At 32.9% G+C, this 25,185-nt stretch overlaps 6 protein-coding genes across 8 annotated transcripts; 1 reads left to right on the top strand and 5 right to left on the bottom strand.

The window, feature by feature from the left end:
• The first annotated feature begins 7,829 nt into the window (after positions 1-7,829).
• LOC122595166 (dnaJ homolog subfamily B member 1-like) lies at positions 7,830-10,331 on the top strand. Of its 2 annotated transcripts, XM_043767490.1 has the most exons (3): positions 7,830-8,570; positions 8,691-8,696; positions 9,582-10,331. In XM_043767490.1, the coding sequence occupies exons 1-3, from the start codon at positions 7,963-7,965 to the stop codon at positions 10,036-10,038; spliced, it is 1,071 nt and encodes a 356-aa protein (XP_043623425.1). In that variant the 5' UTR covers positions 7,830-7,962; the 3' UTR covers positions 10,039-10,331. The 2 variants fall into 2 exon arrangements, with proteins under 2 accessions (XP_043623425.1, XP_043623426.1); XM_043767491.1 differs by lacking the exon at positions 8,691-8,696 and having other exon boundaries at positions 7,835-8,570.
• A 305-nt stretch (positions 10,332-10,636) lies between these two features.
• Positions 10,637-11,669, bottom strand: LOC122595167 (thioredoxin H2-like). Of its 2 annotated transcripts, none has more exons than XM_043767492.1 (3): positions 11,494-11,669; positions 11,064-11,186; positions 10,637-10,972 (listed from the first exon to the last, which is right to left on the bottom strand). In XM_043767492.1, the coding sequence occupies exons 1-3, from the start codon at positions 11,605-11,607 to the stop codon at positions 10,826-10,828; spliced, it is 384 nt and encodes a 127-aa protein (XP_043623427.1). In that variant the 5' UTR covers positions 11,608-11,669; the 3' UTR covers positions 10,637-10,825. The 2 variants fall into 2 exon arrangements, with proteins under 2 accessions (XP_043623427.1, XP_043623428.1); XM_043767493.1 differs by having other exon boundaries at positions 10,637-10,957; positions 11,494-11,668.
• Positions 11,670-13,044: 1,375 nt separating this feature from the next.
• Positions 13,045-13,663, bottom strand: LOC122594812 (thioredoxin H2-like). Its single transcript, XM_043767121.1, has 3 exons — positions 13,550-13,663; positions 13,342-13,464; positions 13,045-13,251 (listed from the first exon to the last, which is right to left on the bottom strand). The coding sequence occupies exons 1-3, from the start codon at positions 13,661-13,663 to the stop codon at positions 13,120-13,122; spliced, it is 369 nt and encodes a 122-aa protein (XP_043623056.1). The 3' UTR covers positions 13,045-13,119.
• Positions 13,664-15,555: 1,892 nt separating this feature from the next.
• Positions 15,556-16,283, bottom strand: LOC122598669 (thioredoxin H2-like). The gene is made up of 3 exons (XM_043771253.1): positions 16,170-16,283; positions 15,858-15,980; positions 15,556-15,777 (listed from the first exon to the last, which is right to left on the bottom strand). Exons 1-3 carry the CDS (start codon positions 16,281-16,283, stop codon positions 15,646-15,648), a joined length of 369 nt encoding a protein of 122 aa, XP_043627188.1. The 3' UTR covers positions 15,556-15,645.
• A 1,479-nt stretch (positions 16,284-17,762) lies between these two features.
• Positions 17,763-18,812, bottom strand: LOC122596783 (thioredoxin H2-like). Its single transcript, XM_043769415.1, has 3 exons — positions 18,626-18,812; positions 18,165-18,287; positions 17,763-18,086 (listed from the first exon to the last, which is right to left on the bottom strand). Exons 1-3 carry the CDS (start codon positions 18,737-18,739, stop codon positions 17,955-17,957), a joined length of 369 nt encoding a protein of 122 aa, XP_043625350.1. The 5' UTR covers positions 18,740-18,812; the 3' UTR covers positions 17,763-17,954.
• Positions 18,813-20,609: 1,797 nt separating this feature from the next.
• On the bottom strand, positions 20,610-24,965 carry LOC122596595 (keratin, type I cytoskeletal 10). The gene is made up of 4 exons (XM_043769206.1): positions 24,156-24,965; positions 23,903-24,057; positions 21,518-21,592; positions 20,610-21,130 (listed from the first exon to the last, which is right to left on the bottom strand). The coding sequence occupies exons 1-4, from the start codon at positions 24,889-24,891 to the stop codon at positions 20,771-20,773; spliced, it is 1,326 nt and encodes a 441-aa protein (XP_043625141.1). The 5' UTR covers positions 24,892-24,965; the 3' UTR covers positions 20,610-20,770.
• Positions 24,966-25,185: the final 220 nt, after the last annotated feature.

The raw sequence follows: 25,185 nt of genomic DNA, 5'->3' as shown, positions 1-25,185 counted from the left end.
AATAAAAAAGTTATAAATTACTATAAACTAACATGATACTCGTGTAACGTGACGGTGGTTGTAACGGCGGCAATGTAGTGGTGGGGCGACTGCTGGTGGTGTAGGCAACAACGAGTGATATAAATAGTTGGTATAAAAGTAATTGACATAAATAGTAATGGAGATATTATTGATGATAAAAAAAACTGATAGTATAATTTAATCATTGATAAAAATCAATTCCAAATTCTAAAGATGTGATTTTTCGATATAGGTGGTGTAATCTTGAAAGAATAGTATAGATAAATTGTGGTACCTTTGAGTTTGAGTTATAGTCTTGTATGAAAAGAAATTATATACTAGTAGCTTATACGTATACATTAATGTATTATAAAGACAATGTGTCACTTAGAAGATTGATAAGATAGTATTAAGGTTTCTTATACCTTAATACTAATTTTGTTTTGTATTAAGGAATATTGATGTTGACTGAGTTTCTATAAACCTAAATAAATATATTTTTAATAAAGAATTATGGAAGTCAAGTTTGTGATGTGGTTGATGTTTGTGCATTGGGCCCACACAATGACAGGCCCGCCAAATTCAATTGAAAAATGGGCCCATTTAACTAGAATTCAACCCCTAAATGATGAAATATGGAGCATGTGCATCAGTGCATGACTGTAAAAGTAAAAGTGAAAACCTCTTTTAGTACCCATTATTTGAAGGAAGATATAAATTTAAAATAATTTTTGATCATTCGTAAAAATATATGTTTGATACCATTATACATAACAAATACACTTTTCTATAGTAACTTTAACACTGATTTCTTGAATTTATTTTAGGAAAGAAGAAAAAGGAATACAAATGATTTTATAATAATTTGTGTTCTTAAGTTTTTATTCCCAAACTTTCTTCTCAAATATGGGATGATTTGGAAGGATCTCTTCTCTCTCATTCCCATCTCTTCCATTCATTTCATTTCTTTTAAATTAAAACTAGAGAACATAGCATAAGTGTCTAACTCATTTTGTAAGTAAATTAATTCTCAAAAGTTAACTTGCTTGTTAGCTCGAAATAAAATTAACTCGATTATATTGACACTGAGTATAATTATAAAAAAAGGTAAAATATTTGTACCCGTTATGAATACTTAAAAAATACAAAACTAAGTTAATCTATTAGTTTCTATTGTTATTACAGATTATACCTTTTTTAAAGAATGCTAATTATGAAAAAATAGATTTTTATAAAATGATAAACATAATTTTGAAACTACTGAAAAGGTTATATGCAAGATCTTTATATGCATACATAAATCTAGAAGTAAATTACGTCTAATGTGTAAATTCTTAATGCATAAAGTAATTTTTCATAACATGTTTAAAACTGAATTGTTTGTTTAATGGATTCTTTTTCCCTATGAGAAACAAAATCATAATAATATGTGATAATAGTTTGAGTCTCATACTCTCACGTCAGTATTAACTTTATATAAAATTTATCTTTTTATCAGTTTTGTATTCCTAAATAACCTGACTCATAGACAGTACCTCGTAGTATCTAGGCACGACGGGGCTCTCACCCTCTCTAGTGCCCCTTTCAGAGGAGTTGGGTCCAGTTCATCGCTGAAGACGCTTCTCCGGGCTACAAAACAACAAAAGATAAAAATGACAAAGTGATTTAACGAAAGGGAAAGATGGGTTAAATCGGGCCATTAAGTTGGACCATTTTGTTTTTGGCCCAAAATGATTGTAAATCGAAAATTAGAAGTTAAAACTAGAAGATTCTGTGGATACTGTGTTGTATAAGTGTCAGCCGACTAAACTCGCCAGCGACGCCAAAATCAAAGATTCTAAGATCACTCGTTTGCACGTTCTCTCATCCACCAGATTTCTCACCTAACATGACTGTCACCTAATCTCTCCAAATTCTCACCTCACCCACACACCTATCTTTATAATCCATTTTAAAGCTAATTCATATTCTTACTATGGACTAACGGTGATGTGTTCTATTTTTTACACAAGAGTTTTTCATTTGATATTTTTCTAAGTAAAGATCTCATGATATCCGGTCAAAACTAATCGATATGGTCACATACATTGGACTTAAAAAGACTCATTTTCGAGTAACCAAACTGAAAAAGAACATCCATGTACTTATTTTTATTTTTATTATTATCTTGGTCACAAACAGATTTCCACAGTGTAAATATACAAGTAATTAAAAACATACGCATTGCTTCAATAGTTGATAGATTACTTTTTGGAATTGTCTAACCATCGATATAAAGAAATGATTTAAATTGCCATGTATGATTAAAGTCCATCAATGCACTCACTTTCCATGGACCACGGCTAGAAAGAATCTTTAAGGATATCAACTTGAAGGAAACGATACAAGGTTAAATCAAGTAGTTGGACTTATCCCCGACTTTACTTATGATTATGAGTTTGAGTTTAAAATGACGTATCATGGAGTTTTTGAATCACGGTAACGACTCATATTCTATATACTGTAGTCTAAATTATATATAGGGTTTCACTACTGTATGGTGAAGTGTCATCAAATGTTTGTATTAAAAAGTAATAATGAATGTTTAACATAAATTTTAGTACATTTATCACTTATTATGGTAAATACATATATTGTAAACATAATAAATTAACCGATTGACCAATCACAACTTTCAACTTTTTAAGACTGACTTTTATTTCATCTTTGACATTAGTTTATACTTTTTAACCAATAATTCCAATATAATAAATAAATAAATATTAAATATATATCTAATAAAATAATAGCTTATATATAGCCAATACAATAATAGCTAATATATCCCACTAATACGTTTTATCTTATAAATACAAAATTAATTAGTTAAAAATAAACAAAAATCAATGTATATATATTAAGATTTTTAAAGTGGTTGTATTATTATTGTTCTTTTAAAGTTTTTTTTAATTATTGTCATAATATATATAAGAAAAACAAAACATGTAAAAATCCGATCATTATGGGAAACACATAATGCTAACATATTTTGGATATAACTCATCTAATAATAAGATATTATTTCTAATAGTGCAAAATAAGAATGTAATACACCATGTAATAGTGATCCAATATGATTTTTTCATATTTAAATATCGCTAAACATGCCACAATTTATAACTTCGATCAGCATATTGTGATTTTGTGATATTCAAATATCACTAATTATGTCATAATATATAACTTTGATAGACATATTGTTAAAAAATATTTTAATGTAAAATGCAAAGTTTTAATATATGGATCAATTTTTTATTAATAAAAGTAGAAAACTAAATTTTAACGAATGATGAACTAATATCTAATTTTAATAATGTCGGAAACTCCTATAAAATCTAGTAAGTGTCTATTAAATGATTTGAGTTACTATCAACAAACTTATGCTTTAACGAAGGAGAGAATGATCATAGGGAGGGTGCGGCTGTGAAGCGTCACGGCAGAAACACCGACCTTCTTCCATGGAGCTCGCAAAAAGCTAATCAGTATACCCCCGCTCCTTACCCACTCTTTTTTTTTGTTTTTGTGTCCGTTATCCACTCACTTTTTTATTTTATTTTTTTTTCTTTTCTAACAAAAAATGATAATGGATTTCTTGTAATTTGAGATGATGAATGATATTGAGAGAATTAATGATGTGGGAAAAAAAGTGCAAGACTAAAGATGACGAATGAAGAAAAAAGTTGTGATAAATGAAAAATAATGGATTTCTTGTACTTTGGAATGATGGATGATAAACTTTCTATTTTTTACGAGTCATATGTCCGTGTAACGCGACGGTGATGGTGGTGGTGGCTACAGATGGTGGCGGTGGGGTCGGCAACGTTGGTTGTGGCAGTGACGGGTGGTGTGGGTGGCAATGATGGTAAATGTAAAAGTAATTGATGTTAAAGGAGGTGAAAGTAATTGATGTTAAAGGAGGTAGTGTAGTTATTTAAAAGATTGAAGGATTTATGTTGTAATTATTTCATTAAGGGTATTATATGTATATTAGGTAGAGATGTTTAAAATATTGACTAAAGGAGAGGGATATTTTGGGTAAAATGAAAATTGTAATTTAAGAAAAGGAAAGGGGTTGATGTTTTACATAGTAATGAGTTTTGTTACTAAAGTAACAACAATGAATCCAAATTTGCCGTAAGAAAAAAAAAATAAAAATGACATGACCTAGGTGAGTTTCTTTGTTTTGTTTTGGAAAAATATGATGATTATAGACAAGGGCGTAGCTACACTGGGGCCGGGAGGGGCGCCCGACCCCCTGAAATTTTTTTTGTGATGTAGGGGGTATATTGTTTTCGTGTAGAAAATTTCGATATACTCGGTTTCGACCCCCCATCTTAATTGTGAATTTTTTTTTATATACTAAGCAATAAAATTGATCCATTACATTTTACATAATCCAACAAAATTACTTAGCCCAAACTAAAACTCATTACTTAATTAAAAATTTAGCCCACTGAATTCAAGTTCTTAAAGGTCGAAAGACTGAACTCTAATTTCTTTAGTGAATCGAATCAGGTACCAACCGTTTGTCTTCTTTTTAATGTTTACTTGTCTTGGACAAATGTTTAGTTTTGCCGTGATTGAAACTTTTTTTTTTTATAATAATAGTATCCAATTTTTTATCCGACCCGAATCGAATCACTGACCCGAACATATTACCTGAAAAATAGAGTTAGGAAAAAAAAATTTAGATCCCGACCCCCACTAAAAAAATTCCTAGCTTCGCCACTGATTACAGTGTACATTTATATCCATGATCTTTGATCTGGGTTAACCATGTAATGCCAGGTAATCAATTCTACTCAAAATGAGATAAGCGTCAACTGAAGAGATTTCAAAATATTAGTGTACCAAACTTGTGAACGAAATGGTCAATCAAATATGATATATAAAATCGATCAAAAGTGATTTATAGGTGAAACTTCTTGATATAATAAGACTCTAAGAGGTCGTTTCGGTGTGTTAAGATCTCCCAAATAATGTATAAAATGTACGTCAGTTGGAATAGATAACCTAATTAATTGTATAGGAAAATATTAAAATGGAGCACCTACTTTCTCTAATTTTGAATTCTACATCTCCATGATACTTGAACTGCGAAAGGACAAAATTTTACTACCGAACTCCACAACTTAGGCTTGAAGTGTTTTCTCAATCGTTTTCAAATAGTACCTAATAACCACCACGATCAACTGCTCCCTTGTATGCCAACATATGTTACGAATGTTCATCAAAAAGTCATTGTTGAATGTGATACATCAATAGCTATACGTTGAACATAACATCTCTAATTAATATTCGACTTATATATCCCTCTTAACGAAGCGAGGTCACATCTGATCTTGGTTCATCGCTCGCCATTAACTTAAGTTAATCAAACTATCAGGTAATAAGTAGTTGATTCTAGATCGGCTTTTGATCACTACACCAAATATGCCCCTCTTTTAATAAACATATATGCACGTGCTCGATATTATTGAAAGGACAAATGTAAGGTTATTTCGATCATAATTGGCCCCAATTTCGTAGTACCGAACTATCTTTCCTGTCCAAATTAAAAACTTCAAAGCCCCCATGTTGGGTACATTATGTTTAATAACTTATTTCAATTCTAGACTATCATTCAGAAAAAAAGTGAGATAGTATGAAGTTGATAACTATACGTACACTGTTGAATTAGTGAAGAAATATGAAACTTTAATTAGATTTTGTTTATTCCAAATATATGAGCAAAATTATTTGTCTTTGAAATACTAATAGACGGATAAGGTTTTCTCTATCCAGATTACATGAAAAAGATGTCTAATCTTTTGTTCGGGTTTAAAAATTTTAGAAAGATGACATATAGAATTAACATGGGAAAACCAAGAGGATAAAATCCATGGTAAGGAAAGAACCGTTTATTATCTTTATCTATATTTCTTTATAATAACTATTCACTCTATGTTAATTAAAAGTTAAGAAAATTAAGACACATGAAATGACCAAACTACCTTTAATGAAATAAATCACCACAAATGGAACATGTAAGTTAACTAAATTACTCTTGATGAATTAAATCACTACCAAACCTTAATTATTAAATGATACCATCAGCCTGTTATATTATGAAATGTTTCTGCTATCCCTTGTAAATCAAACGCATATACAATTACCTACACCATTTGATGTTTTCATAGTCATCGTCATCGTATTACGCGGATATTTTGTTAGTTTAAAAATATAGGAGTTACAACTCTCATTAATTACAAAGATTAATAAAAGAAATTTAGTCCATTAACATAATAAAAAGTGTTTGTTCTTGTAACTTAACAAATAAAAAATTTATTTAATTATATTGACTTAATACATACAAACATAAATCAATTAATGATTAAAAAAAACATGCTCTTAGAATGCTTAAGAATGATATGTTGTGTTTGGATGAATAAATGAATTTAAAAAGTGCTCTATGTATAATTTATTTAGTCAAAAATACTACTAGTAATTCTAGGCACCAACCATGGACTCTCGATCACCAAGCCTTCAGAGTAATAATTAAGGCTTAATCCTGTACACTTGACCCTGATAAAGTTGTAGCAACTAGCTTCTTAATTTCGTGTGCTCAACAACTAATTCCACTTGGACTAGCTTTTTCTAGTTGCATACGTTCCATTTCCACTTGCTTTTATTATCAAACGATTGATCAAGAAGATGTTATCAGACTACAGACTTCAAGTGTATATCTCCATCCGAATCAAGAATATCTTGCACATAATCATTTGATTCTTCACTAGCTAATGATAATGTATCTTCACCGAATTCTACATCTCTCATAGTTTTTTTTATATACTCATAAACCGTCGCAAATGTAATTTTCTTTCTCTTACAGAAGTACCATCTACCAAGCCTTTACGTGAGCAACATATTATTGTTGATTAAATCAAAACTTGATTTGATAAAATTTTAAATTTCTATTTTACGTTGAATGTAATAAAATTATCAATTGTTTGTAGAAAAAGTGATTGATATCACTTGACACACCGGAATGACTATTGTGGTGGTCTGTGTAGCTATCAGAGTCAAGGTAGTAAACACAGATGTACGAAAATCTAAAAATAATGCCATCAAACCGGTTCCAATTATAAAATTTGATAATATTTCTTTTAAACATCTCAAATACGAGTACTTATAATAATGATATTAGTTTAATTTGTTGGCCTGGCGTAATTAATTATAAATAACTTATTGTAACGTATATTATATACTATATATTAATATTAACTTTATTAATCTTGAAAAATGTTAATAAATTTTTTTAAAATCGTCAAAGCATCATTTTCTATACTTCGTGCGATACTATGTCATTGTTTTCTACACAAGTATTGTTTTCTTAACTTAAAATTAATTTTCACGCTATTAAAATTAATACTATGTCTTGTCTAGACCAAGTGTATATTAATTTTTTTTCCCAATAGATATTTCACATTTATTTTGTGATGGAGTAAGTAATTTGAAAAGTTGCAAAATTACGAAAAAAAAGCCATTACAAATATGTTTAAAAAAAAATGTATACCCATTAATCTGTAGCTAAAAACCTTAATTAGAGAAAAGGAATTAAGAAAGTAGTGAGCGTAACCCTAACATAACTCCTTTCTGAATGTCAAAGCGTTAAAATTATATGAAAAGAAACGGCCGACACGCCGTTGATATTTCCGTCAAATACTTTTGCCACCTCATCATCCTTCCATCCATCCACATATTCTTCTCTCTCACTACTTCATCATCCCATTTTTATATATATATATATAAAAAAAACATAATCCTAGAAAAATATATATATGTTCTTCTTCATCAAATCCTAGAAAAACCCATCTGGGAATTCCCAAAAAAAAAAAAAAACACAAAACACAAACACACAGAAACACATAAGAAAAATAAAAAATGGGAGGGGTTGATTATTACACAATCTTAAAAGTCAACAAGACGGTCAACGAAGAAGAGCTAAAAAAAGCATACAAAAAACAAGCAATGAAATGGCACCCAGATAAGCATTCATCATCGTCAGCTGATCATGACAAAAACAAATTAGCTGAATCAAAGTTTAAGCAGATTTCAGAAGCTTATTATGTATTAAGCGATGCTAAAAAGCGTCAGATCTATGATTTGTACGGTGAAGATGGGTTAAAATCTGGGCAATTTGATGATAATGGTAATACTTTTTCACCCAGTGGTGGTAATAATTTTAGAAATAATGGTGGTGGTGGAAATGGTAATTATTCGAGGTATAGATTTGACCCGAGAGATGCTGATGAGATTTTTAATGAGTTTTTTTATGGATCTTCTGATGATAATAAGAATAAGATTAATAATAATAATAATAATAATAATAATAATAATAATAATAATAATAAGAAGAATGGTGTGATTAATAATAATGATAATAGAAAAGCTGAAACGGTGGAGAATAAGTTGAGTTGTAGTTTGGAGGAATTGTATAAAGGATCTAAAAGGAAAATGCAGATTTCAAGGATTGTTCTAGATGATTCTGGGTATGTCTGTTTTTCAATTACGAGTACTTTTATTTTAGTTTATCATCCTATAATAATTTTGTTGGTTGTTTTTTGGTGTTTTGAAATGACGGTTTTTATGGAAGCGGTCTCTCTGTACAGGATAGGGTAGGTAATTTGGTATCAAGTTATGTATCTTATCTTAACGTACCTGCATCGGGATTGAGTATTGTTGTTGTTTTTTAGTCGTATTGGGATTCGGGGTGTTTTTCTTTTCTTTTATGTTTGTTTTGATTATGGGAATTGAGATGTGTGCTTTTTCTGGGTAGGGGTATGATTGTCTACGTCTTACCTTAATGTATTTGCATCTCGGGATTGGATATTGTTGAGTTTTACAGTGGTATTGGGATTGGGGTTTTTTGTTGATGGTTTTTTTTGTGGATATTAAAGTTGATTGTTTAGAATTGAAAGTTTTGAACTTTGGGGAAACTTTTGGTATTTGAGTTATTGAATATGAGATTTGAGTATTTGGAAGCATGTCACATTTGATCATATAAGTGTAGCTAAGAATTTATGTGAGAACGTAGAAATGCTTTGGTGAGTCTGAATTAGTTGGCAGGGCACCATCTGAGAAGGATGCTGGGTGACCTTGATTTACCTTTCATGTGTTGGGTTTGGAATTATCAAGATTTTGTTTTTATTACGGATTGCGTAGTTTATGAAAGATTTGGACTGAAATTTCAGTTTTTGTTGTCTATTTTGATATTAGTTTTGCCGATAAAGCATTGACTTGAATTTTGGGTGTCTGGATATGTCATCAATTTGGAAAAATAAGCTTTTTTTGTTTGGGTAAACTTGTTTCAACGCATGTTTTATGTAATAAGCAGTTTGGTTTAGTTGCAACAAAATTGATTATCAAATGGTAGTGTAAAGTTACATGTATGTCTTTGTTATATTTATTAGTTACGTAATTATTAGTTTACTGCATAGTGAATCTGTATGATTGACCATGTTTATGCTCTTGGGTTTGTAATATATGAGTTGTAATTGCAGCAAACCAGGAACTCTTGAAGAGATATTACCAATTCACATCAAACCCGGATGGAAAAAGGGAACAAAGATCACATTTCCTGAAAAAGGAAACCAAGAGCCAGGTGCAGCCCCTGGAGATCTTATCTTTGTTGTAGACGAAAAGCCTCATGACACCTTCAAGCGAGACGGTAATGACCTAGTCTTCACCAAAAGGATCACCCTTTTGGATGCTCTGACAGGAAGAACGATCAAGGTGACTACTTTAGATGGCAGAAATCTAGTGATCCCGCTAACTGATGTGATCAAACCGGGCCATGAGGAGGTGATCAAGAATGAAGGAATGCCAATTTCTAAAGAACCTGGAAAGAAAGGAAATTTAAGGATCAAGATTGATATCAAATTCCCGTCAAGGCTAACCAGTGAACAAAAGTTGGATCTTAAACGGGTCTTGGGAGGTGGAGGCAGAGCTGATGACTAATATCTCGTGTTCAGTAAACCGTGAGTACCTCTAACTGTTGACACTTCGACGCTTTATCAACTGTACATACAATGGGTTACTATCTTAAGTGAGCAAATTGTGCATAGTAGTGATACTTTGAAGTCTTGTTGCCTAATTTATAAAATCTCTAGCTAACTACTAAATAATCTCTATTTTCACATTTGAAAATCTGTATATCCTAAAGCAAAGAGGCTATGTTTGTTTTTGAATGTACATTGGGGATTGAACACATTTTGTGTTATAATCTATCGCGCTTATTGTTTACCTAGTAATTGTTTTGTCTGCCAAATCATCGTACTTCTTTATGCAAATGTTTTGCTGCAGATTATATTTAGCGTGTTATTGGTCATTTTCTAGTTTCAGGAAGAAAGGCCTGAACACCCTTAAACTTTGATGCAGAAATTGTAAAATGACTAGGGAATTCAAAGGTTTTTAATATATTATTTCTTGAATGATTTTATTATCTCGTAAATTCTAAAGCTGTAAGCTTGGCCTTTCTGCAGATTGTTATTATAGTTGCTATTGATGTTATTGTTCTTGTGTTCTCTTGTTTCGAAAGGGCATCTTTCAGAGGACATAACCAACAATAGAATGTTTTGTCATTTAGAAAATCTTTGAATAGGGAATTCAACTATTTTTTGGATACGTTATCTCACAAACATACTTGCTAGACAAACTTTATTTAAGTATAGGAATAGCTTCTATTAGCTGCAATCATCTTGTGTCCTGTAAGCCTCATTGGGTCTATACATACGTATATAGCTTTTCAGAACCTGTGTTTCTCAATCATCCTATGAAGTTCATCTGTCTTGATTCCGACAAACCTTTCACGCTCCTTCCCTTTCTTGACCAATACAAAAGTTGGCATTGCTTGTACATCAAAATACTTGGCCACATCCTGTTTCAAATCATTCTAACTTAAGGTTAACATCCAAATTGTTAGTAGTCATACTATTATAGTAGTAATACTGTTATAGTAGTCGTGAGGTTTACAAAGAACTTACAGGCAACTCATCAACATCAATCCTGACAAAGTCAACGTCTGAAAACTCAACTGCTAAGTCATTGACCGCCGGTTCTATGAATTTACAAGGTCCACACCAGGCAGCTGAGAAATCAATCACCATCTAAGTCCCAAGGCATCAAGTAAATTGTAAGAAAAACAGGAAGCATCAGGAAATTAATAAAAAACCAGATGGTAGATGAGTATGGAGATTTGTTAGAAGTGATTTTGCTTATAGCTTATTGTGGTTTATCAAAAACGAAAAAGCACTCGTGAGTGTTTGGATATGTAAATCAAGTTGTGCTTTTTATGTTTAGGAAAGACCGCTTTTTCAGCTGCAAAAGTACTTTATATAATTACACACATCACCAACCAAACACTTGATTGATTGTACAACTTGAAATATGGTAATCAGATAATCGTGTTCTCACCAGTTTGTTTGATGTTTTTGAGCTTTGAAACTGCGTGTTCCAGTTGCTTAATGAATGAACTGAATTCACTTTTCCATCGTCTGATCTTAGCCTTGTTGAAGTCTGGGCTCCCATCTTCCACTTCTTGTGTATAAAGATGAAACTTCTTGCAGACAAGCTCTATATCTATATATCAAGTATGTGTACATATATATACAGATAGAAATTTCATTCGGAAGTGGGAAGACCATTTTTAGATGTTAACATGGTATAGGATTCTTATGCCCATTAGAGTCATCGGTGAATTTCAACCGCTAGTTTAAACTAATGAAAGTATTATAAAGCATAAAGTTTTTTTCTTCCTTTTCTGTTTGTGCACGGTTGGGTTGCGTACATAAATTCTATCGTTTAGACTGATCATGCTAGAGATGAAGTGTCTGATACGATAACTTGGTTTAATCGACTAGATTCCGCTTGTAATCTGTACTAGTCCTAGGAATAGGCGAATCACTAGATACATTGTTTGGTATATAAAGCGCAGTGTCTTGATTTGATGCAAAATTGATCTTAATACACGTGAAGTCGTTATGTATGCATATCTGTGGGAGTCAGAGTAGTAATTGCTGGTGAGTTAAAACTGATGCTTTTAGTTATATAACGATCTAGTGATCTTTAAGGTGAACACAATCATAATTGATATGCCAAAGAATAGCGCATTCGGAAAGAGGTCATAGATAGACATAACCTTCTCCTCATGTTAGTTCAGCTAATGGTTCCATCTAAAGCAATTCATATTACACTCATATCCGCCCCAACCTTAAGCTAGGAGGCATAATTTCATGTTCCCTTGTTTCAAATATTCTAAGGCATTAATGATACTATAGATAACAACAAAAAGCACGAAATGAATGTGGAATCTAAGGTCGCGTTTGGTTCACAGAATTTGATGAAATCTGATGGAATTGGAATTGAATTCCATTCCTTAGTGTGTTTGGTTGGTTAAAGATGGAGGAATCACATTCCGTTGGAATGTTTACATTTCCTCATTTGATGGAATCTCCATTCCTTGGGGATGGGGGAAGGAATCTCATTCCGTCCCTCACTTGAATCTTCAAAAAATCAAAAACATTTCGTTAAATTCCATTCATTCAGATTTCAATTCCTTTGAAAGATTCCATTCCTTCCAAAAACATTCCGCGAACCAAACGCGCCCTAAAAGTTCTTAAACTTGTATGCAAGTCATTTTCGAACAAATAACCCAATAGCAACTATCAGTCTATCACATTGCTAGGCAAGTCTTTTTATCAAACAATATTAACATATGTATTATTGAACTCATATTTTGTTGTCTCCAAACAATAGATAAAATAATTGTTCATCCATCTTTTTCTTGCATAAACAATGCACATTACTATTTTTATTGTTTCGAAAGAGTTCAGACGCTTAGAACAACAATCGAATAGTTTTCTTTGTAGTTGAAAGCTTCAGATTAAGAGTTCAAAGATTAATACATTACATTAACTTTTATGACATAACAAACATACTTGTTAGACAAACTTTATTCAAGTATAAATTTAGCTTTTATAAGCTGCAATCATCATGTGTCCTGTAGGCCTCATTTGGGCTATAGATACATATATTGGTTTTTTAGAACCTGTGTTTCTCAATCATCCGATGGAGTTCATCCGTCTTGACCCCGACAATCCTTTCACGTTCTTTCCCATTCTTGACCAATACGAATGTTGGCATTACTTGTACTTCAAAATCCCTCGCCACATCCTGTTTCAAATCAGTCAAGCTTAAGAGTTAAGACCCAAATCGACGTTTATTAATAATAATAGTCATAGGGTTTATAAAAAAAGAACTTACAGGTAGCTCATCGATATCAATCTTGACGAAGTCAACGTCTGAGAACTCAACTGCAAAGTCGTGAACTGCTGGTTCAATGAACTTACACGGTCTACACCAGACCACAGAGAAATCAATCACCATCTATAAAAACATCCGGCAATATGTTAGAAAAACAGTAGCATCATGACATTGTTTAAATAACTAGACTGCAGATCCCAGAACTCACCAATTTGTTTGATGTTCTTGATCTCTGAAACCGTGTGTTCCAGTTGTGCATTGAATGAACAGAACTCACTTTTCCATCATCTGATCTTTGTTGTGTTGAAACCTGGGCTCCCATCTTTCTTATGTATAAAATTGTTCAAGTTCTTGCAAACGGGGTTTATATCTATAAATTGAGTGAATGCATGCATATATATATATATACATACATATTGACACTTTATTTAGAAGTGGGAAGACCACTTTTAAGTCTTAACATGGTATAGGATTCTTGTTCCAGTTAAGGTCGTCTATGAATTTGAATTGCAGATTTAAACTAATGAAAAGTATTATTTAGCATAAACCTTTCTTTCCTACCTTTTATGTTCTTGCACAATTGGTTTATGTACAGAGAGACTCTGTTGCTTGTAAAGAAAGATGTGAGGCAAAACGTGTGATACGATAACTTATTCAATTGATTATTAGAATAGATACCATCTGTATTTGCTTATGGTAAATGTGCTCTAATACTAGAAATAGCTAGATACAATGCTAGTTTATGAAGCGCAGTGTCTCGATTTGAGACCAGACGTTACGTGAGATTATGTATGCATAGTTGTGATAATCCTATCAGAATATTCACTACAACAAATTTGTTAAGTTTTCGCATCTTTTCTTCGTGCTTTCATAAAACGCAAACTTTTACTTAAAAATGTGTATGATTGTAAATGAAAAGAGTGTACTATTCTAGTAAGTGGCTTGAGCTTTTGCTAAATTGCATGTTTATCATCAATTTGATAACATTCACATTTAAAATCATATCCAGTCCTACCTAAAGCTCAAAGGCTTTTCAAAAGCATATGTTCTATGTTCTCTTGTTTTAAACATTTTTAAGGCATTAGTTATAATAGAAATAACAAAAAAAAGAAAAAAAAAAGAAAAACATGACATGATCAATTTACCATCCATGACCTCTTACACCTGACTAATGAGATTTTACTTTGGATGCTGAAAAACTGTATCATAGTTTCACAGGCATAACCTAATGATGAACCATTAGGTTAATATTTGATTAGTTAAATGAACGAACACAAGCATAAGTGTCATTTGTTCATTTACACTTGAGAACTATTAGACGTATATTTGGAGATGGTATGTGTGTATATCAAAATGCCTACCAACATAAGCGATGTATCTAATATTAGCCCTTAAGTAAAACATGACAAAATCCCACATTAGAAATTTTTGAATGTCACATAGTCAACATGGTTTATGTTGCCAAATTGATGTGAATTGGCAAACATCATTTCTGCATGACATCTAATTCCAATAGAGGAGTGAAGGGCATCTACTTCTTATAATTCTATTCTATTGTTAGAGTATTTGCTATGACGTTTTGGCCCAGAGACGCCAGATTCTTGCAAATTTTGCAGTCCAAAGAATAATACGGCTTAAATTTCATACAACTTTCAAGTATCTTAGTTTTAAGTCATTACGCACTTGCACCAGTTAGTCTGAACCACAGAGTCACAAAGTTTTCAAATTTGGTATGTAATAGATCTTTCAGGCGGAACCCAAAGGTGTAACGGTCAAAGAATTTGCATACAGAAGTCACATTACCAGTGAAGTTCATATATGCTTAAAGGTTGCCTGCAATGTATAAAAAACAACCATCACATTGTTATATAGGTAATGTAACCAATCAACTTTTGGTAATTAGGAAATGAAACTAAATGTATGTTGTCACGAAACTGAGAATCCAGAACTAATTGAACTTGAAAGAAGACAATGGGTCCAAAACTCCTTGTTTTCTTGTAAAACGGTGGATCATTTTTTACCATTTACCCAACAAGATTAACGGAACAATGCAGATTACTATTGTTATTGGTATGAAAGAGCATCATTGAGACGGTTTAACCAACAATCAAATATTTTTCTTTGTATTTGAATAACTTAGGATTAAGAATTCAGAGATTAATAGGTTACATTAAATCTCAAGACATAACAAACATACTTGCTAGACACAGTTTATTAAAGTATAAAAGTACTGGCTTCTATAAGCTGCAATCATCATGTGTGTCCTGTAAGCCTCATTTGGGCTATAAATACATATATTGATATTTAGAATCTGTGTTTTTCAATCATCCTATGAAGTTCATCCGTCTTGACCCCAACAATCCTTTCACGTTCTTTCCCTTTCTTGACCAATATGAATGTTGGCATTACTTGTACTTCAAAATCATTCGCCGCATCCTGTTTCAAATCACTCAAGTTTAAGACCCATATTAAGGTTTTTCATTAACAATCATAGGGTTCGTAATATAAGAACTTACAGGTAGCTCATCGATATCAATCTTGACAAAGTCAACGTCTGAAAACTCAACTGCAAAGTCATGAACTGCTGGTTCAATGAACTTACAAGGTCCACACCAGACGGCAGTGAAATCAATCACCATCTATAAGTTCCCAAATATCAGAAAACTTGTTAGTAAAACAGAAGCATCAAGACATTGTTCAGAAAACTGGACTACAGAAGAGTTAGCTGCACTTTTTTTCAAGTAACTTGATTATGCAGAATAGTTGGATTCAAATAAGAAGCCATAAAGTAATCACAGTAATCAGATAATGGTGTTCTCAGAACTCACCAGTTTGTTTGATGTTCTGGATCTCTGGAACAATGTGTTCCAGTGGTGCATTGAATGAACTGAGTTCACTTTTCTCTCATCTGATCTCTGTTGTGTTGAAACCTGGGCTCCCATCTTTCTTACTTATAAAAGTTTTTTAAGTTCTTGCAAACGGGCTTTATATCTGAATATCGAGTGAATGCACATATATATATACACACAGATAGAATCTTAATTCAGAAGTGGGAAGACCAAATCTAAATGTTTATATGGTACAGGATTCTTGCTCCAATTAAGGTCATCGATGAATTTAACTTGCAGGTTTAAACTAATGAAAAGTATTAAAAAGCATAAAGTTTTCTTTCCTGCCTTTTAAGTTTCTGTACAATTAGTTTATGTACACAGCGACTTTGTTGCTTGTAAAAATGATGTAAGGCAAAACGTGTGAAATGATAACTTATTCAATTGATTAGAATAGATATTGTTTGTATTTGCGTATGGTAAATGTGCTCTAATCTTAGAAAAAGCTAAATACAATGTTGGTTTATAAAGCGCAGTGTCTCGATTTGAGACAACACGTTATGCATGTGAGATTTTGTATGCATAGTCGTGATATATAATCCTATCAGAATATTCACTATAACAAATTTGTTAAGTTTTCGCATCTTTTCTTCGTGCTTTCATAAAACGCAAACTTTTACTTGAAAATGTTTATGATTGTGAATGTAAATTTGTAAATAAATTTTGTATTAATAACATTTGAAAAATATAGAAGAATTAAAAAGTTTGCATTTATCGGTACTGATGAGTTTAGGAGTTTAGGGTATTGTGGATCACAGAACAATTGGATTATACAAAGTTGAACCTAATCAACGTATTACGAAAGGTTTTTTAGTTAAAATTGGTGAATTTAGTTATATAACGATTTAGTGATTTGAGGTTAGACGTGAAGGCTATCATAGTTCTATTTTGTAAATCGTCAAAATGCCTTTTAAATAGTGCTCTTGAAATAATACTCAGAAAATTTTGCAGAAGTTGTTTCGTGTTTTTCACCAGACACTATTCGAGTTTAGTTGTCAACCATACAACCAAGAGGTTCTGGGTTGTATGTATGATACATGAAATTTTGGATACTAAAATGCATTTTGGCCATTGTTAATTAAGTGTCCTAACCAATTAGTACTGTCTGTACATGCATAATATTGAGGGACCAAATACATCAGATATACACAGCATTCTATTCTATAATTATTAGAGTATCTACTATGATGTTTTGGGACCTGATACATCAGATTCTTGCAATAATGTCGAAAACTAGTTTTATTTCAAGTCCACAAAACAACCATCTTGGCTAAACCCAAACCTGAACTGATTGAATTATAGATTTATAATTTAGTTTCAAACTGCAAAGTATCCAACCAACTATCACATTGTTTAGAAAGTCCAGTGTTTGCTATACAGGTCAGGGGAGTCATACTTTATATGCACCAAACAACAGATAAACGACTTGATCATCGGTCTTTTTCTTGCAGAAACAGTGTAGATTATTACTGTTATGGATAGTGATAGTAAGGTTCTTGTGTTTTCTTGTTATCAAAGAGCATCTTTATGAAATTTCAAACAACAATCGAATACTTTTCATTGTATTTCAATAATTTCAGATTAAGAATTCAAAATTGTACAAACATAATTTCATGACTTGAGACACATACTTTCTAGCCAAACTTTATTCGAAGTATAGGAATAGCTTCAATAAGCTGCAATGATCTCGTATCCTCATCCAGGATAGATATTGGTTCTTACTTCTTAGAATCTGTGTTTCTCAATCATCCTATGAAGTTCATCCGTCTTGACCCCAACAATCCTTTCACGTTCTTTCCCTTTCTTGACCAATACGAATGTTGGCATTGCTTGTACTTCAAAATCCTTAGCCACATCCTGTTTCAAATCACTCGACGTTTAAGACCCAAATCCAAATTCGTCTAGAAGTTATAACATGCACAAAGAAGAACTTACGGGTAACTCATCGATATCAATCTTGACAAAATCAACATCTGAAAACTCAACTGCTAAGTCATGGACCGCAGGTTCAATGAATTTACAAGGTCCACACCAGGCTGCTGAGAAATCAATCACCATCTAAGTTCCATAACATCAGATTGATTATCAGAAAAACCGGTAGCATTAGAAAACTATTAGACTATAAATGTCTATGGACATTCTAAAAATATGAAATAAGTGTTTCAAAAGCCAAAAAGCACTTGTAAGTGTTTCGATAAGTAGACCAACTTGTGCTACTTGCAGGAAAAGTTGGGGTTTCTTAAAGTGCTTATTTTGCAAATATGCAATCCCAAACCGAATATATATATACACAAAACCAGTTATTTCCCCCATAAATAATCACAAAAATGACCAACCAAAACACTACATACTGTTTGTGCAAATTAAATTCGATAACCAAATAATCGCTTTCTTACCAGTTTATCTGATGTTGTCGAGCTCTGAAACTGTGTATTCCAGTTGCTTAATGAATGAACTGAATTCACTTTTCCATCATCTGATCTATGTTGTGTTGAAATCTCGGCTCCCATCTTTCTTGTATAAAGTTTTTAAAGTTCTTGCAAACAGGCTTAAACTATATCTATATATCAATGTATGCTTAGACTCACATACATATATATAGAGATTGTAACTTGATTCGATCCCAAGTGGGAGGACTATTTTTAGATGTTCACAGTTGACACGGTATAGGATTCTAGTTCCTGTCCACATCATTGATTAGGCTCTAAACTAGTAAAAAGCTTTTTTCCTACCTTTTGTACATGCATCACTCTGCTGTTGGTATGAATAATGTAAGGTGAAATGTGACATAGGATATCTTCATATAATGGGCTCGAATAAGATACTGTTTATAGCTGTACATGGTAAATGTGGTAGTGCCTTGGTTTGAGACAAGACGTTTTGTGATATTATATGTACGCATAGCTGTAATAATCCTGATATAGCCAGTGCTAAACAGTTCAGGTGTAATTGTGGATCATCGAACAATATGATTAAACAAAGTTTAACCTAACCCACGTAATATAATGATTGAATTGTCAAAAAGCCTCTTGAAATATTGCGCATGAAAAGACCATAATAAAGGTTTACGGCCTACAGTCAGAGGATGTTTAAGATGCCTTGCTAGTTACTTTGTGGTTCTTAACTTCTTTCCGAAACTAAACCAAATTGAATAGCAAAACTTTATGGCCTGAACTGATTTGATGAAGGGGGAGAAAACGAGATGTGTGTAATATTCTAGTAAGTGGCTTCAGCAAAGTTATACTCAACTGCATGTTATATGTTTTATGGTCACATTCACCATTTTTGTTTTAATTTTTATTTTTATTTTTATTTTAAGGTCAATTCATCCTACTCCTACAGTCAATGCAACCTAAAAGCATATGTTATATTTTCTCTTGTTTCGTATTTAAATTCAAATCCAAACGCTAACTAAAGCTATAAGACTTTTCAAAAGCATATGTTCTATGTTCTCTTGTTTCAAACAATTTTAAGACATTAGTTACACTAGAAAAACATGACATGATCAATAAACCATCCATGATTTCTTACACTTATCTAAGAGGTTTAAAATATTAGATGCTGAAACGAATTGTATCGTGAACACAAGTCTCATGGAAATGGGAAGTGTAAGTGCTGAAATTGCTGTTCAAAAGGAAGAAAAAAAAAAGTTGTTTCTAATAGTAACTCTTAAATAAAACGTGACAAAATCCAATAGTAGAAATTGTCGAATGTCACATTATTTACATTGTTTAAGTTGCCAAATTGATGTGAATTGGCCAACACCTTTTCCGCATGACATCAAGGGCATCTAATTCTTCTTAAAATTCTATTCTATTCCATTACTGTAAATGTGTCGGGACCAAAGACACAAGATTCTTGCAAATTTTCCAATCCAAAGAATAATACGGCTTAAACTCCATACAACTTTCAAGTATCTTACTTTATATCATTACATACTAAAACCAGTTAGTCAAAACCATGTAGTCGCAAAGTTTCAAAATTTTATTATGAAATAGATCATTTACTGATTTACACCAAACCCAGCCGATAACCAGTCAATTGCATACACAAGTAACAAGTTATATAGAGAAACAGTCAAATAATTTGCAAACACAAGTTATAAAGCATAGAGCTATCAAATTGTCATGGATAACTAGCCAATGAACTTTTGACAAATAGGTCATGCAACAGAATTTATGTCATCAAGAAAAAGCGGACGATATATGTGTTCAATGATCATGTATGTAGCAAAAAGTTCAACGACCCACATTCCAAACGTTTTAATTGGTTTACCAAAATTAAGAAACAAGTGATAGTTGCTCTAGCAAACCATCAACCATGAACACAAGTCTAAAAGATAACAATTAAGCTCCCGGACGCAACGCTTATCCTGATCAATTACCATATAAAGATCCAGAAATAATTATACTTGAAATAAGACAACGGGTCCAGAACTCATTCATGTTTTCATGTAAAACGATAGACCATTTTTCACCATTTACCCAACAAGATTAGCGACCAAAAAGAGACTATAAGCAAACCTAAACCACCATCAGAAATCAAGATTCTGCCACTTCAACTCCAGAAGCATGGTTGTTGTAGGCATAGCCGCTGTTTCCCCTACCACCTCTTCCCCTGCCACCATGATGATTCCTTGGGTAATAATTTCCAGGCTGGTCATTGAATTGGTTACGCCCATTCTGGTAAGGTCCACTTCTGCCACCACTTCGACCACCACGCCCATTTCCAAAACCTCTACGACCACCACCGATGCCACCATTGCGGCCACCACCACCTCTTTGGTTCTGATATGCTCGTCGAGGTACATGCTGGTCCTTGTAATCAGTACCACCTGCCTGTGTTTCAATCTGCTCTGTCTGGGCTGGAGTTTCTATGGAACTTTCAGCATCTATCTCATGCTGTTTATAACGAAATATGGATTTCAATTAGAAGTGTTCGGCATATTCAGAAAGCAGAAACGGCAGATTGGAAATAAGCAAAAAACAATATGAAGTAATCAAAATGAAGGTGACGAGCTAAGCAGATCAGGCAAGTTGGATAGCAGATCAAAGAAGGAAGATTTTCTAATGTGAGTCGGGCGAGGTCAATCCAAGAACACATCTATCTTTGGTTTTAGTATATGACTACTAAAACTTGAGGACTGATTAAAAGGCAACATTGCAAGTTTAAGCTAATTTTTTGTTAAAAAAAGGCAGAAGTTTTTTTTTTTTTTTATTTACTCTCCATTGAGAGTAAAGCCTGGCTACCTTTACTAAAAAGATTCAAAGATAAGAAACAAACAGCACCTTAGGATGTTCTTCAACCGGACTAGATTGGTCTTCGTAGGTCTCATTTCTTTCAAACCCCGTAGCATTGTCTTCCTGCAAACAATCCAGCATTACAAATTAGCGACTATTCTTCACAGCTTTATAGTTTCTTATGGGTTTTTGGGCTTCCGATTGAATCATTTAAAGTCATTGTAATTAACTTAAAATCCATTTCTGTAAAATACAATTCAAGATTGATTTCAGTGCTTGCTCTACTTGTGAAAGGGAGTGGGGAATACAGCTAAGATCATATACCTTGAGTCCTTGATAAATTGAACTCGAGTATATTCTCTACATATGTAATAAATTAAGCAAATATTACAATATACAAAAACCCACACAAAGTTGTTTTATCGTATAACAATTTATACCTGCATATATGATCTATTAGCATTATCATGACAAGCACATTTTCTTCAAGACATTCTCCTTCTCTAGTCAAATAATTGATTCTTAAAACTTCTATTATCAACACTTTTCTATCAGAAAGTTAAATCATGGTAATACATCTACAAAGAAAACATTAAGTCATGCTTAGTTAGTATACACGAGTCACGTTATCAGTAGTACATAACAGGTCCCTTATCTGCTCTCTGAAATATATTAAGAGTTAACTCATCACTACTTTATTTTCCTTATAGTGCTCCACGTTGTTTATATTTACACTGCCTGCTTTCCATTAAAAAATATTATAGCCTAAACCTCTCAAATTATACATTGAAGAGACTCTACATATCATTGGATGTCAAATGACAATGAACAAAAGACAACCACTGAAATTCGAGATGCCCTGTCAGTACATCTGATTGAAGAAAATTTCAGAACTGACTCTACTGATATTAGAACATCATCCGCTAATTCAATTCCTGCATGTTTCCATAATCTTTAGGTAAACCAGGTTTCAAAAATCTTCCAAAGCATAAATCTGGCTTACTGTTCTAACCCTAAGACCAATCTTTTTTCACATCGATGGTGTATTAGCAGCTTAGCCAAACATGAAGTCAAAAAACTTGTAAATTCAAATAGAAAACTCTTAAAAAAAAAAAAAATTGGCCACAATACATGGTTATCTGCAGACTGTGATATTGTGAACTCATCAAATGTCTTTCTAACTGTACATGACCAGAAAATGTTTATAGGGCACCAATGATCTCGTCATCCTGTATGTGTGAGTCAACACCAGAAAAAATTCAAGACAGATATTTTTATAAAAAAGCACCAACGTAACATGACTAAAAGAACAAAAACACCTAAGATGCAAAAACAGATAGAATGATAAAAGCTTCACCTTAAAATACATTTGCAGAACCATTGGTAAAGTAAAAACAGAATGATTCAGTTCTGAATTACCACACACAAGTATTTAAAAAGAAAACAATCAAAAACAAGGAGCCCATAAACCTACCACAATTTTTAATAAAACAAATTTTATGACCAACTGTTGTTGTATATTTATCAAAAGCTGTGGTACCGTTATCAACTCCGAGCTTTTTTCAAAGCCGAAGTCAATAACACTAACAGAGACAATAGTACAAAGAGTAAAGGGACTGCAAGATATGAAACATATCTTGATATGCAAGCAACATTCTTATAGAACAGTTGGTGCTCGTTACCAATTACCCAAAAGACGGATCATTGACTCAAAATTAAAAAACTACCTACAATCCACAACGATATAGAGCTTAGCAACTCATAAAAAACTTCAACTTCACATAATAGGTGAGACCACAGTAAGTGATTGCAGAGAGAGAAACACAGGAAAAAATAGAGTCAAGAAAAGAAAATTTTGGTATGCTGCCCTCGTTTGAACAATTCGATTGATAAAGAGCAACATGAAAGGCAAGTTTGACATGGCAGACAAAGATAAACAAAGCTGCTGAATAGGTTCAGCATTTCATTCAGAGTGGACTTCAAAAAAGCAAAGCTTACTACAAGACTTAGAAAAGGGCTTCTGAGTACCGTATCTACCAGACTGAATGCTAGACGACTTATTAGCGTTCTGCTAAGAATGATTCCAAACAGCAAATTACAAGCATAGAGAAAGAACACGAAATTCTACAAATCATACTGCATACCCCAGGAAAAGGTAATATCTGAAGCAATAACCTTTGAGCATACAAATATATAAAAGTTTAGGTAGACTACATAGAGATTGATATAAAGTCATCAACATACAATGGCATGTAAGATCAACAATAAGGAAACAAAAAAAAAAAACTAAACATATTCTACCATCATGGCAACTACAAACTACTAGCTCTGCACTGTGCACTTTCAACCTATATAAGCTGACATAGTTAAGTATCTATATCCTACATTAACAATTATTAACCCAAAAGAAAGAAAATCCAAAAAAGATTCTACCTTTTGTTCAGTCTGATGATTAACCAAAGTGTCCACCTGCACAGGCACCTGAAATGCGTAATTCCCAGCAGCTTCAGCAGTCACCTTAAACTCCGGAGTAATTTTAACATACTCCGAACCGATTATCTTCTCCAACTTCTCCCTCAATCCAGCATCTACATTCATTATAAAAAAAACCAACATTGTTAAATATAAACAAATAAAAAAAAGTTCAAAACTTTATAAAATATACATCATTTTCATATAATCTTACAAGTCACATTGTTGTAATTCGGGTCAATAGGCTGATCGGAATTCTCGAGCCAAAGCTTGGCGTGCTGGATACATCTCTGCAACGCATTTTGATGCGAAAAAGTCGAATCAACAGGTCTAGAAATGACCAAAGAACCCATCAAAGATATCAAATCCAAATCATGCTCTCCAAGCATGACAACAGCATCATCATCAGTGACGTAATCATAAGTCAAACAACAATTCCTCTCATGGCTTCTAGTCAACATTATTCGATTAAATTCCGAATTCGATTTCACATCAAACATACTAGCAAAGTAAACCAATCTCAACAAATCCTCAATTTGATTTTTCTCATCTTCTTTTTTATCATCATTTTCGTTATTATTGTTAGCTAATTTCGTATCGGTGACGTCAGCGTCGGGTGTGGTGACGTCAGAGGCGGGTTTTGGGGCGTCGGAGACGGAGAGATGAGTATTGACGGCGAGGGCGATTTCTTCATCGACGGCGGCGGACAACGGTTGTCGGAGTTTTTCGAGTTCGTCGATGGCGGCGAGAAGTGAGGGTTTGGATTTCACAAGGTCTTCTTGTTCTTTGTTTTTGACGGCGGATTTGGATTCAATTTGGGTGATCCGGTTGAGTTTTTTGCGGAGGTTGCGGATTCGTTTGTTGATTACGGTTAGAACAGGGCCATCGGCGGCCTCGGAAACGGCGGTGGTGATGGGAGGAGAGACGACGGCGGTGGTTGATGATGACATTTTGAGAGCCGCCGTGGACGACGGAGTGAGTTAGGGTTTTGGGTTAGGGTTTGTAGAGTGCAAGGAAGATAAAAAAAAAGGGGGGGAAGTGGGATAGTAGCGAGTGAAAGTGACTATATATAAGGCCTTTATGGGATATGGATCATCATCTCTTTTTTAATTTTCTCTAAAAATTTAAAAATGTTTATAACACTTTTAAAAATAAAAAATTAAAAGTATTTGCGTTTTAAATTTGGTATCACTATTTTTGAGTTTAATCAAAAAAATGACATTAACTTTTTTCCCAATCATCCC

The sequence above is a fragment of the Erigeron canadensis genome, chromosome 4, assembly GCF_010389155.1.
Source record: "Erigeron canadensis isolate Cc75 chromosome 4, C_canadensis_v1, whole genome shotgun sequence".
NCBI lineage: Eukaryota > Viridiplantae > Streptophyta > Magnoliopsida > Asterales > Asteraceae > Erigeron > Erigeron canadensis.
The sequence above is the reverse complement of the archived record's forward strand: the minus strand, read 5'-3'. Positions and strand labels throughout refer to the sequence as shown.